General features: G+C 41.6%; 1 protein-coding gene and 1 pseudogene across 2 annotated transcripts in view; both read right to left on the bottom strand.

The window, feature by feature from the left end:
* Positions 1 to 5181, bottom strand: part of LOC310823680 (cytochrome P450 3A27-like) — a gene marked incomplete at both ends in the record, with an annotated part of 96880 nt that extends 91699 nt beyond the window's left edge. The window contains 4 exons of the mRNA XM_083696544.1: positions 3968 to 4116; positions 4227 to 4315; positions 4821 to 4934; positions 5068 to 5181. Coding sequence (XP_083552670.1) covers positions 3968 to 4116; positions 4227 to 4315; positions 4821 to 4934; positions 5068 to 5181 — 466 coding nt within the window. The remainder of the gene's footprint in view (positions 1 to 3967; positions 4117 to 4226; positions 4316 to 4820; positions 4935 to 5067) is intronic.
* The window catches only part of LOC310824151 (cytochrome P450 3A27-like), a 145013-nt pseudogene extending 136864 nt beyond the window's left edge, over positions 1 to 8149 (bottom strand). The window contains exons 1-2 of the transcript in view: positions 8079 to 8149; positions 7816 to 7909 (exon numbers count right to left, since the gene is read on the bottom strand). The product of the transcript in view is annotated as a cytochrome P450 3A27-like (transcript). The remainder of the gene's footprint in view (positions 1 to 7815; positions 7910 to 8078) is intronic.
* Positions 8150 to 13139: the final 4990 nt, after the last annotated feature.

Consider the following 13139-nt stretch of genomic DNA (forward strand, 5'->3'; position numbering starts at 1 on the left):
TGACGACCATACCCTTGGGGATGGTGATGCCGCTGATCTCAACAGATTTCTTGGCGACTCTTTCAAGTCGATGGGGTACAACCTGAGAGACTCGTTGATCACGCTGTCTAGATAGTCCATCTGCATCAGAGCCTCGTACTGGATAGGAGCCTGCACAGGGATATTACACTCACATGAGCACTAGTGATTGGTCGTTCACGTAGCCGTAGCCCAGAACTAACTCTTTTTCGTCGCAAATCTGAAGAGCTGTTAGTTTTTTGTGTTTTTTGGGGGGGAAATGAACACAGTACTATACTTATTCTAATCTGCATAGCCTAATTTCATGACACCCGCATACAGAACGCCATTACTTTCAATGTACGTGTGTAATAGTGTCTTGCTTTTTTGTTATACATGAATAAACAAAAAAATCGCTAAATAATGTTATCTTGATAGTTAGAAGAAAATACATTTAGATTCCACTGAACAATGTAAATGATAGATGTACACAAGGATCAATCAGAAGTCAAAATGCCACTAAACTGGGCTGCTTTTAGTGGATTGACTGCTTGGAATACTGAATGTGCTATAGTCTATTATTTCCTATCACAGTCGACAGACTACAAGAAAACTGTCAGGTGGTTCAAATGTGAATAACTTGGTATCCATTCCATTAACTGTGGCCGGGCAGCACCGAACAGCCCAGAGAACATTACCATGGTGCTTTTGAATATTAGGTCCCTATCTGGCAAAACCTTTATTGATCTTATCTCAGAGCGAAAGTTGCACTGTAATGTTTTTATCTGAAACCTGGCTAAACATGAATGCATGTCAGTCTATTAGAAGTGGGGAAAAATATATTTTCACTCTATTATTTATCTAGCCATGTCGCTGAGCAGATGAGAATTTCATGATGAATATGAATATGAATAGTACACCATCAACAGCTTCCTCCTGTGATAATGATTTAGCAACCAGCTTCAACACCAAACTAAGGGCAACTATCGACTCTGTAGCACCAGTCAAACTAAAAAAGGCTGTGGCCAAATTTAAAAGAATTTGCAGAAAGTCTGAGCGGACAAAAACTGCAGGTCCACCTTGATATTCTTCGAGAGCATCTTTCTGCTTTTAATAAGGCAATAAAAAAACGCCGAGACAGACGGGATCATTTCTCAAAATTGATAATGAATCATAACAACTCAAACAGTGCTCTTTTCAACGATTGACAGCCTTATAAATCCCGCCCACAAGACACCTGGTGATCTGCTCTCCACCTACAAATGTGAGGAATTTGCAACATACTTCTGAGATAAGAGAACCAATATTAGGTGAGGAGGATCACTCAGGCAAGACCTGAAGATGTGTTTGATGACTTGTTACCCCACCTTCCACCACATGGAAGCACTATGAACTCTTTTGCAGTGGTCATACAGAAATGCTCAGCAAAGTGGGGGTCTGTTCATCTGCACCTAAAACTACCATGGTGAAACCCCTCCTGAAGAAAAGTAACTTAGACTCTTCAGTCCTTTGTGATTTTAGGCCAATCTCCAACCTTCCCTTTTTAAGCAAAAAAATAATAATTCTTGAAGAAAAGGTGTTCAAACTGTTAAATAATCTCCTTCTTCCCAACTGTACCTTTGACATGTTCCAATCTGGCTTTTGTGCCGATCATAGCACTGAGATAGCACTATGTTGTTAAGTTATTAACTAGGTTCTTAATGACCTTAGAATTAATTAATTAATGCTGATGCCAAAATGCTCTTTGTCCTTGTCCTGGTCAAACTGTCTGCACACTTAAAGACACTACTTACAGTAACACTAAGCACCAGGCAAAAAAACAAGGTGTTACCATTGACTCAGATCTTAATTTTGAAACCCATATCAAGAATGTGACTAAAACATATTTGTATCACTTAAAGAAGAGTAAGTAAGTTTGCCGGAAATCTGCCATCGTGGAGAAATTCTGTCTGAAGTTGTCCAAACAACAACATCCTCCCTAATAATAATATATCCCCCCGAAATGAACTTGCAGTGTTGGACATTAGCTGTTGTGTTTCTACATGCGCACACGATTGGGAGAGGCAGCCACCAGAGAAAGGTCAGTCTACTCCCCTAGAACACCCCTGGCACTCACAACATGTTTATATGCAAACCGAATGTCAGGTAGGACACTGCATTTTAAAAAGCGTGTTTTCCGAACCAAAACAGCGTTCGTAAATGAAATATTTATTCATAAGGGATTTATTATAAGGGATCTTGTTCCCTGATCGCTACCGATTAAAGATAGTCATTACAACCGTTAGGAAGCTTTTAGAACGCTTGAATATTACATGGACCTTTACAGAACACAGCTGTAAAGGTGCAACCTTTCCTCTCCCAGGCTGACACTGAGAGACGAATGCATGCTTGTATTACTAGCAACCTTGATTACTGTAACACTCTCCTGTCTGGTCGACCAAAGAAAGCTCTTGGCAAATGATACAAAATGCAGCAGCACGAGTCAGATGGAGAGCACATATCACACAAGTCTCTGCACTGATTACCTGTTAGTTTTATAATTTATTTTAAGATAATTGTATTAGTTTAGAAATCACTCTATGGTCATGCACACCACTGCATGTCAGACATGCTTTTAAGGTATATACCCTGTAGATCCCTCAGGTCCTCAGGTACTGGCCTTTTAACTATTCTGAAGATTCCAACAACACCTATCTACTTCCTGTTTCAAATGAATAATACTGGGCAGAAGTCTGCACAGGGATGCTACAGACACATTAGCACACTGCAAAATACTGTCACCTATCTAACCATCTGTAGGAGTCTGCAGTGCACAGGGGTTACACACTCATCAGTACCCTCTAAAACACTGTCACTATCATGTCACTATCACACTGTCACTGTCACTATCACCTGTTCCACATGAATAGTACTATATAGGAGTCTGCAGAGGGGTTACCTTGTTGGGAAACACAGTGTCTATCTCCTCCTGCAGCTTGGTCATGATGTGAGGGTTGGTTGCCAGATTGTAGGCCAGGAAGGACAGAGAGCTACTGGTGGTCTCATAGCCAGCAAAGATGAACATCATTGCCTGGGACAAGATCTCATGGTCACTCAATCCTATGATGATGGGAGAAATGGGGTGGTAGGTGTGTTTGTAGGTATAGGTGTTTGAGGCAGGTACTGTATGTGTGTGTGTTAGATGCTAGTATACAGTGTGTGTGTGTGTGTGTGTGTGTGTGTGTGTGTGTGTGTGTGTGTGTGTGTGTGTGTGTGGATGTGTGTGTGTGTGTGTGTGTGTGTGTGTGTGTGTGTGTGTGTGTGTGTGTGTTTAAGGCAGGCACCTTTACTCTGCTCCTCTCCCTTTGAGTTGCTGTCTTTCTGCGAGTCTATCATCAGCTGCAGGAAATCTACCCGACTCTGGAAGCAGGCTTACGTCAGATCAAAATCACATGAGAACTACCAGATGCTACCAAATCTCTACAATTGTATTACACAATACTGGCTGAAGATCGTATATTTGATCAGATATATTTACATACCTTCCTGGTGCTAGCAACGCGATTGGACTTGATCTTCTGAAAGACAGCGTAGAAGAAATCTGTGACCGAGGCAGGGAATAGGGATACCTCCTTGTTTGCCATAACAGGACCCATGAAGGGGAAGAATGCTGGACGGACAGGAAATGCCACGGTTACAAACAGGAACAGGAAATACCATGATACGTGACTCCAATCCTATTCAATGCACAGCCCTGTCCAGAAACAACTCCTAGGCTCTATCCCTAGACACTTCTGTATCCAATCCACTCAGATCTCCAAGTGTCCAGCATTTAGGAACTAGAGGTTGGTTCTGGACAGGGCCCATGTGTTTGTCAAATGAGTAGAGCGCAAACCATTGGCAGTGTGGTTCATGTCAGTCTAATCAATGAAATCAATAGCTTCATTTATTAAGCACAAAATGACTGAAAGTTATATGGGGGCAGTTGTACCGACTGTGAGGAACAGTGGGCTGAAGATGTCAAACTTGAGCATTTTCTTGATGTTGGTCACAAAGGGGTCGGAGGGGTTGTGGAGGGAGTCGATGTCGACACTGAATGAAGTACTGACGACCACATCCATACTGTATGGTCCAAAGAACCTGGAACACAACCACACAATCTCTGACTACCAGAACCACAACTACAAAATAAAACGGGGAGTTCACTGAAATTACAAATTCACCTTATCGTCTCGGAGATAAATACTCACTCCTTTAGTTCAATGGGCTCATCGTTATCAGCCGTCTTCTTCAGATTGCTGACCAAGTTACCAGAGTGCTGCTTCATGATCCTGAGCATCTGAGTTGGGAAGGATACATGGAAAAATATCATGATTGATACGTGGATTAATATGTGCAAAACATATATTAATATCATGTTTGAAACAGGAATTATTTTAATGTTTATATAGCCTGAGAATATACATCCATACAGGATACATTATGTCAAAGAATAAGTGACTCCAAAGATGAACTATTATTCTATACTCTGTCATCTGACCACTGAACTTATCGAAGATAAGATCAAATATACTTTATTGTCCCGGATGAAAATTTGTCTTGGATTAATTCATTAAAGTTGCTGCTTCACACAACAACAAACAACAATGAATACACACTATACACATAGCACAAATCACACACACACTCTCACACACACACACACACACACACACACACACACACACACACACACACACACACACACACACACACGCGCGCGCGCATCAGAGTTGTTAGTCATTCATTTATTTGTGTTGTATAAAGGAATGAATGAAAGAAGGAGAGGAGAGATGGGACTGTACCTCTTTGATCCGCCCACTGGTGAAGGAGGGAGACAGGACACTGCGGATCCGTCTCCATGCATCATCCTCAGCGATAAACACGGCGTCATACAGAGGCCCTTTGAGATAGATATTCTAGAAAAATAATAATAATTATATACTGGAAGATTAACCTACTATTAATAATGCTATAATAACAATGATATTATCTATTTAAGGAGTCCTTATGTTTTTTTCCCCATACAACAACTTCAATTCAGCGTATTACCCTCCTGTTAGTGAAAAGGGAGTTGCATTCCTTGATGAGGATGGTTTTGATCATGGCTGTGTCCATGATACACAGGATGGGCTGACGGCCATCATAGATCCTACACACCAGCAAAAACAAAGATAGCCTCAATTCTTCGTTGCATTGATTCCACAAGATGTTGGAAACATTCCTTTGAGATTCTGGTCCATGATGACATGATTGCATCACTCAATTCCTGCAGATTTTTCAGGTTCACTTTCAAGATGTGAATCTCCCGTTCTATCACATCCCAAAGGTGTTCTATTGGATTCAGATCCTGGGAAGGCCACTGAAGAACACTGAACTCATTGTCATGTTCATGAAACCAGTTTAAGACAACTTTTGCTTTGTGACATGGTGCATTATCATGCTGGAAGTAGCCATTAGAAGATGGGTCAATTGTGGCCATGAAGGGATGCACATGGTCAGCAACAATACTCAAATAGGCTGTGGCATTCAAGCGAATATACCGTAGATAGAGACAGACAGACCCATCACAGATCCTGCACTCTTAGAAAAAAAGTGCTACCTAGAACCAAAAAGGGTTCTTCTTCCACTCTCCCTTTGAAGAAACCTTTTGGGTTCCATGTAGAACCCTTTTCCACAGAAGGTTATACAGTACCGTGCGAAAGTAATGGGACAGTGAAGCATTTTTTCTTCTTTTTGGAGTTGAAATGAGAACGTAGAGATTCTCATCTTTTATTTGATGTTATTTGTGTATATATTGGTTTATCATTCAGAAATTACAACATTTTTATGCATAATCCCCCTATTTCAGGCTACACTAAAGTGATGGGACAATTGGCTTGACAGGTGTGTTCGTCAGGTGTGTTCCATCACATAATTTGTGCAGTCTGCTATTGGTGTCTTGTCAACATGAGGACCAAAGAGATGTTATTGAAAGTCAGGGAAGCCATTATGATGCTGAAATATCAGAAAAAAATGAAACATAGCCAAAACCTTAAACCTACCAAAATCAACAGTTTGGAACTTCATTAAAAGGAAAGAAAGCACTGGTGAGCTAAGAAATCGCAAATGGCAAGGAAGACTTCTCGTGGATAACCAAAGAATGCTCACCATAATAAAAAAATAAAAATAAAAAAAACTGCCCCATAGATTAGGAACACTCTCCAGGAGGTAGGCGTCAATGAGTCAGAGACTACCATCCGCAGAAGACTTCACCAGCGGAACTACAGAGGCTACACTGCAAGGTGCAAACCACTACTTGGCCACAAAAACAGGCTGGCCAGGTTACGGTTTGCTAAAAAGTACCTAAAAGAGCCTGCAGAGTTCTGGAAAAACATGTACCAGAGTGATGGCAAGTGTAAAGTGTGGAGAAAAAAAGGAACTGCCCAATATCCACAGCATCCCACATCATCTGTGAAATATGGGGGAGGGGGTGTTATGGCTTGGGCATGTATGGCTTCCACTGTAACTGGCTCACTTGTCTCCTTTGATGAGGATGAATTCAGAAGTGTTCAGAAACATCTTGTCAGTCCAAGTACAAGTTAATTGCTCCAAACTCATTGGACGGCATTTCACCATACAGCAGGACAATGACCCAAAACATACTGCCATAGCAACTAGGAAATTATTCAGGGCCAAAAAGAGAATCCTATAGAATCCTATAGAACATGCATTTAATTTGCTGAAGAGGAGGGCAAAACATCCTAAAAAAACAAACAACAATCGCTGCAATATAGGTCTGGCAGAGCATTACCAGAGAAGATACCCAGCGTCTGGTTGGGTCAATGGGTCACAGACTTTTGCACTTTTGCATACAAAGGATTGGGGACCAAATACTGAACATGAGTGCTTAATTTGGACATTTGCATAATGCAAAAGAAGAAAAAATGCTTGGACCATTACTTACGCAGGGCACTGCAAATGGAACCCATAAGAGTTATTCAACCAAAGAATCCTTTTAGAACCCTTTTTTTCTTTATTTTTTTAATTACATTTTTGCCCTTTCAATGACATGGAGGGAAGACACAATCACTTCCGATTTGAATTCTGACATGTCGTGGCTCCTCTTTATTCATGCAGTTTGAGACGTGCTCAGAGGCAATATAGGAGCCTCAACCAATGAGAATCCAGGATGTTGTCAAACATTGGCAACGCACAAGTTGTGTTTGGGACCATACTACAGAATACTTAAAAGCTTAAAACTTAAATCGCTCAATAACAGATTCAAATTATTAATGTGGAAGCATGAAATTGTTGCTTGGGCAGTGTACTTGCATCAAGACAGATCATTTGTCTTGGTGTATGAGACCATTTCGTCGGTTGGATCGTCTGTGTTTGTGAAAATCGCACGGTGTCCGCCTGGTTTAAGAGTGTATACTGTAGACACTGAGAGATACATATATCCATCATAGTTAACAATAACCAGGATCAGTTTAGCAGACTCAGCCCCACAGTTTCCCATATTTCTGGAAGCTCTCTGTGTCAAAATTGGTGAAACCACCCTGGGAACAAAAAAATAAAAATAAAAAATAGCCAGTTCATAAATGCTTGTCATAAACCTGAACTGTGGCTTAGTCTATGATGGCCCTTTTCCACTACAGACCGGCTCTCACTCCTCTCTTTTCGTTTTCGTTCAAAAGCTTTATTGCCCATTTTTCTGGGTAAAACAATTCATATTCAGCTCCCATGGCTTTCACCACAACAACACACATCATGGATGAGTCTACAATGTTGTTGTTTATGGGCTTAATCTCTACAAACCTTCTTATATCCCATTATCGTCCCGAGGAAAGGGATGGGTTTAGGACTAGGAATGCCTAGTTTTTTGAATATTCCATATGGCCAGTATCCATACCTGGTCAGAATAAATATAAATCAACAATCTGACTTGAAACAAAAGCAAAACGATCAAGTCATAGGTATCATTGAAACTGTTAGATAACTGTAATTATCAATACTATCATTTGTATGTATTATCACAACTAACTAACTAACAAATAATATTTTTTATTAAAACTTCTTACACTCCGATCAGAGAGATGAGTAAGGCAAGGAGAGTCCATGTCTCGGTGGAGAAGTACGGAAGGTAACCCATCTTTACAGGTTCAATCGCTTCTTCTGAGTAACCCCGGACACGTCTGCTGAAGTGATTATTTTATCCCGTCATGACACCTGTGTTTCAGATCATGAAACACAGGCGAAAGAGTATGTGAGAGGTGAAGTTGAAGCCATGGCTAGTGAATGATTGAAAGGGGATCCCTGCGCAGAGGGCAAAACTCAGTGATGTTATTGTCGGCCTTTATCTTAACATCCTGCTAATAGTTGCTGCCTGTTTGATCCCTATCGGGTTTTAATAGTTTGCAGACCCATTGATTCAAGAAGGACTATGGGGCAAATATTTTTGGGCAAATATTTTCTTTCGAGTAATACTGAATTTTACATATTTGAACTCCTCTAAAAATGTGTTATGTTCTTTACATGTATGCACTTGTTTTATATCATTGGCTCCTAAAAACAGTATTTCAAAATACTAGTTCAAAACACATCACATATTACAGTAATGAAGCAACTGATTAACATGAATACAGTGCTCTTCATAAGTATTGGAAAGAGGAAGCATTTTCTGTTCTTTTAGCTCTACACTTGGATTTGAAATCAAACAATTATTATGGGGTCAAAGTAGAGATTCTCAACTTTAATTCAATGGGTTTTTAAAAAAACATTTGTAAACATACTCCCACTATTTCAGGGCTTCAAAAGTATCATATAATGTCCAAATAAAATACTAATGTTTCGTATTAGGTCAACAATCTGCCTGAAGTCTGCGACCTCACCAGGCACTATCCACTATCCACTATCCACTATCCACTATCCACTCATCTTTAGAAAATCATTGACATTTCCACATGGTATTGTGTCATAGACGAGCCTCCCTACAGCAATATTATCTTGACATTGGGATCCTTTGTCCAAACCATATTTCAGGGTGTATGTTTGGTTGCAGGGGCCCAGGCTGTGCTCTCTGACTGCTCCAACTGAAGTAGACCCTGCAGTGAGGAAGAGGTCAACATGCTGCAGTACCGTCAGCCAATCACACACAAAAACCAACAGATCGCCAAGACCTCCATTGCACCATGCACGTACGCACACACACACACACACACACACACACACACACACACACACACACACACACACACACACACACACACACACACACACACACACACACACACACACACACACAAACACTGTCTCAACAGCCCCTTCCTTCACTCTCACTCTCTCTCTATGTAGGTGGGTCAGGCTGCGTATTCAGCCTCTAAGGGGGGTATTGTTGGGATGACTCTACCCATCGCCCGAGACCTGGCACCCATGGACATCCGTGTGGTCACCATCGCACCCAGTCAGTAAACACACACACATACATACGCACTCTTTCACACACTCCTCCCCCCCCCCCCTTCCTCTCCATATCAGACAACCTCTCTCTCCCTCTCCTTAGGTCTGTTCTCCACTCCTCTCCTGGCGGGTTAACCTGAGAAGGTGCGTTCATTCCTGGCCCGCCAAGTGCTCTTCCCCTCGCGCCTGGGAGACCCTGCAGAGTTTGCCCACCTGGTGACATCACTGGCTGAGAACCCCATGATCAATGGAGAGGTCATCAAACTGGATGGAGCTATCCGCATGCAGCCCTGAGAGAGAGTGAGTGTGTGTGTGTGTGTGTGTGTGTGTGTGTGTGTGTGTGTGTCTGTGTGTGATCCAAGGTATACCACTGTGACAGCTCCGATGTGTGTGTGCATGTGAGGTGTGTGTTCATGTCTGGTACTCCAAGCTCTGCTGTACTGTACGCTCCATGCAGTTTTGTTTTGTTTTGTAAACTGATCCAGTAATAAACTTCTAATGAGTCTGAGTCTCTCCTCCTCTGTGTCTGTGTAAAGTGAGGTCAGTAGGAGCTAATAGGACAAATGAAACAAGAATGAGCCTTATGAGGCAAGTGTACCTTCATTTGTCCTATTAGAAGTGAATAGAACGCCTGGAAACAGGAAATGCTAAATGCTAAAGCTCTCATAACATCACACCTGCACCAGTGTATAGCTTTATGTACATGTCATCCACAACATTTGAGTGAAGGGAAAGGGAAGCACACATAGCACTAAATAGCGGCCAATTGTGTTGAGGTTTCCAGGCTAACGGTGTCGGCATGTGCAGTCCCCTGTCTTATCTCTGCACCCCCACACGCTCTCAGCCAGGGCCACATCAACAAGGCTTTTGACAGAAAGGCTCGTCCCCTGGTTTGCCTGATTGTGTACCAGCTGAGCCATCAGAGGAGTCGCTCTCAACGAGAACATGAGGGTTGGGGAGCCATCGTTCATCTGAAATTAAAAAAGTAACATCAGAGGGGAGTGCAAGGTGAGACAAGAATTGGACAAATTCAACTGAGAGTTGAAGGTCATGGACTAAATGCTATAGTAAAACTAGCAACAATCACCTTCATCTACTTAGTCTATAGGTTCTCTACCATCTCTCTAATCGTCACCATGCTCACCTTCTTCAATGTCTCCCTCTCCTGTTCTAGCTTCTCTTTTTCCAGACTCTGTTTCGCTCTTTCTTCAGCCACCATCACCAGGGCCTCTCTCCTCTTGATGGCCTCTATCTCTTTTTCCATCTGTTTCTTATCCTTTTTAAATGTCTCCTTCTCCTTCCACATCTTGAGCATTTCTCGCTCCACATCCTGCCCGTCTCTTTTGATTTTCATCCACTCCTTCTTTATTATTTGCAACTCTGCTCCGACCTTCTCTGTCTTTCTAAGCATCTCCATTGAGGTCTCCTTTTCCTGCTCTAGCTTCTCCTTTTCCTGGCTCAGTTTAAGTCTTTCTTCGGCCTCCATCACCAGGGCCTCTCTCCTCTTGACTGCCTCCATTTCTTTTTCCATCTGTTTCTTGGCCTTGAGAAATGTCTCCTTCTCCTTCCACATCCCAAGCATTTCTTGCTCCACCTTCTGCCCGTCTCTTTTGATTTTCATCCACTCCTTCTTTATCATTTGCAACTCTGCTCCGACCTTCTCTGTCTTTCTAAGCATCTCCTTTGAGGTCTCCTTCTCCTGCTCTTCCTTCTCTTTTTCCTTGCTCAGTTTAAGTCTTTCTTCGGCCTCCATCACCAGGGTCTCTCTCCTCTTGACTGCCACCATATTTTTCTCCATCTCTTTCTCCATCTGTTTCTTGGCCTTGAGAAATGTCTCCTTCTCCTTCCACATCCTGAGCATTTCTTGCTCCACCTTCTGTCCGTCTCTTTGGATTTTCACGCTCTCCTTCCTCATCATATTTAACTCTGCCTCTGCCTTCTCAGCCTTTCTAAGTATCTCCTTTGAGGACTCCTTCTCTTTCTCAATCTCCATCATGAGGATCTTGATCCCACTGTCCATCTCCTCCCTCTCCCTATTGAACTCATTCCTGTCCTCCTGCAGTCTTTCTGCCTTTCTGGCCAGGATCTCCTCCTCCCTCTGCCTAACTTTTTGGTCCCTTCTCTTTTGTTTCTCATATTCCTCTATCTTTTTCTCAAACTCTGCCTTCTCTGTCTTAATCCTCTCATGCTCCTTCCTGATATCCTCAATACTCATATATGTTTTCACCTCCATTGTTTTTATGCACCTTCAGTAGATAGAACACAAACAAAAATGATTGAAATAATCTCCACACACCCATACTATAATGCAACAGGAATGTCAGAAAGATTCCCCAAATGAGAATGGTATAACAATCTTTGAGTTTGCCCTTCTGAATCAGTCAACAAATACCAGTACAACGATTGGCAGCAAAGAAATGTTATTATCTATAATGTGCGTTCGGCTGGCGTCATAATGGGTTTGGAATGACTATCATGGTAATTCACTGCCTAACAACTCTTATCAGCGTTCGATGCAATGGTTCGAAGTGACTTGGTCCTGTCAGAGGCCTATGTTAGAGTCAGCAAAAGCTTCCAGTGTGGGTTGGCTGGCTATGTTTGTTGACACGCCTTGAAATATAGCCTACAATTGTGGCCAACAGGTCAAATATCAGTGGCCATATAATGGGCACATTTTATTAACTGGAATCGGCCTGGTACAGGTAGGAGCCTATAGGCTAATAAGCAGAAGACCTCGGCAAAATTAAAAAAGCCCTAATTCAATTCATGCATTTAGGTCTCTCATAATAATAATAAAAAATATATTTTATTTGGAATGTGTTTTTCATTTGTAGCCGACAATTTCAAAGCCTGTGCAGTTGAGTGCAATAGACACACAAACAAAAACACAAACAAAACACTAACAACAACAAGAGGACAGGACCTAAAGGAAGGCCTTTCTAAAGATGTGAGTTTTTAGCCATATAGAAATATCCAACGCTGAATTCGACTTAATGGGAATATCATCTCCTAGTGACAGATATCTCTCAGTGACATTTTTACGCGTCCCTTGTCCAAATGCTGTAAAGGTAGTCGGCCTATGCCGTCTCAAGTATTTACAAATACAAGTGTTATAAAACTATACTATATGTCAACTATACTACATCTCTGGCCTACATTAGCCTACCTCAGTCAGTAGGCTGTGTATAAGCGCCGAATCTTCCGGTTATAATCTCTTTATATCTCACTCTGGTAATACTGATTGCACAGGTTCAGGTTGCGTCTTAGTTCGTTATGCCACTAAACTAAAAGTTCAAGAACTTTGTGTATTATTGCAGAACATTCTCAATTCTGTGTACATATCAACGTCATAATGATACCAATAGCAACGCATTTTGGGTGGAATCCTAACTCCAAATCCGCGCGCGTAAATCTTGCATTCATGTCAATGGGAAATTGATTCGATTTACACGCGGATCTCGAGTTAGGATTCCACTGCAATACACATTTAAGTTTAAGTTCATTTGAATTTATAGTGCATTTTACCCACAATATACGGCTGACACAAAAGTAGCCTACAAGACAAATACAACATTTGAAAAAACATATTGCATAGAATCAAATTTGGGGATATACAGGGTTTTTTTCTATATAAAGTACATTACAAACATAAAGTCTCATAAAGTACATTACAAATACGAAAC

This window comes from Argentina silus (assembly GCF_951799395.1).
Source record: "Argentina silus genome assembly, chromosome: Y".
NCBI lineage: Eukaryota > Metazoa > Chordata > Actinopteri > Argentiniformes > Argentinidae > Argentina > Argentina silus.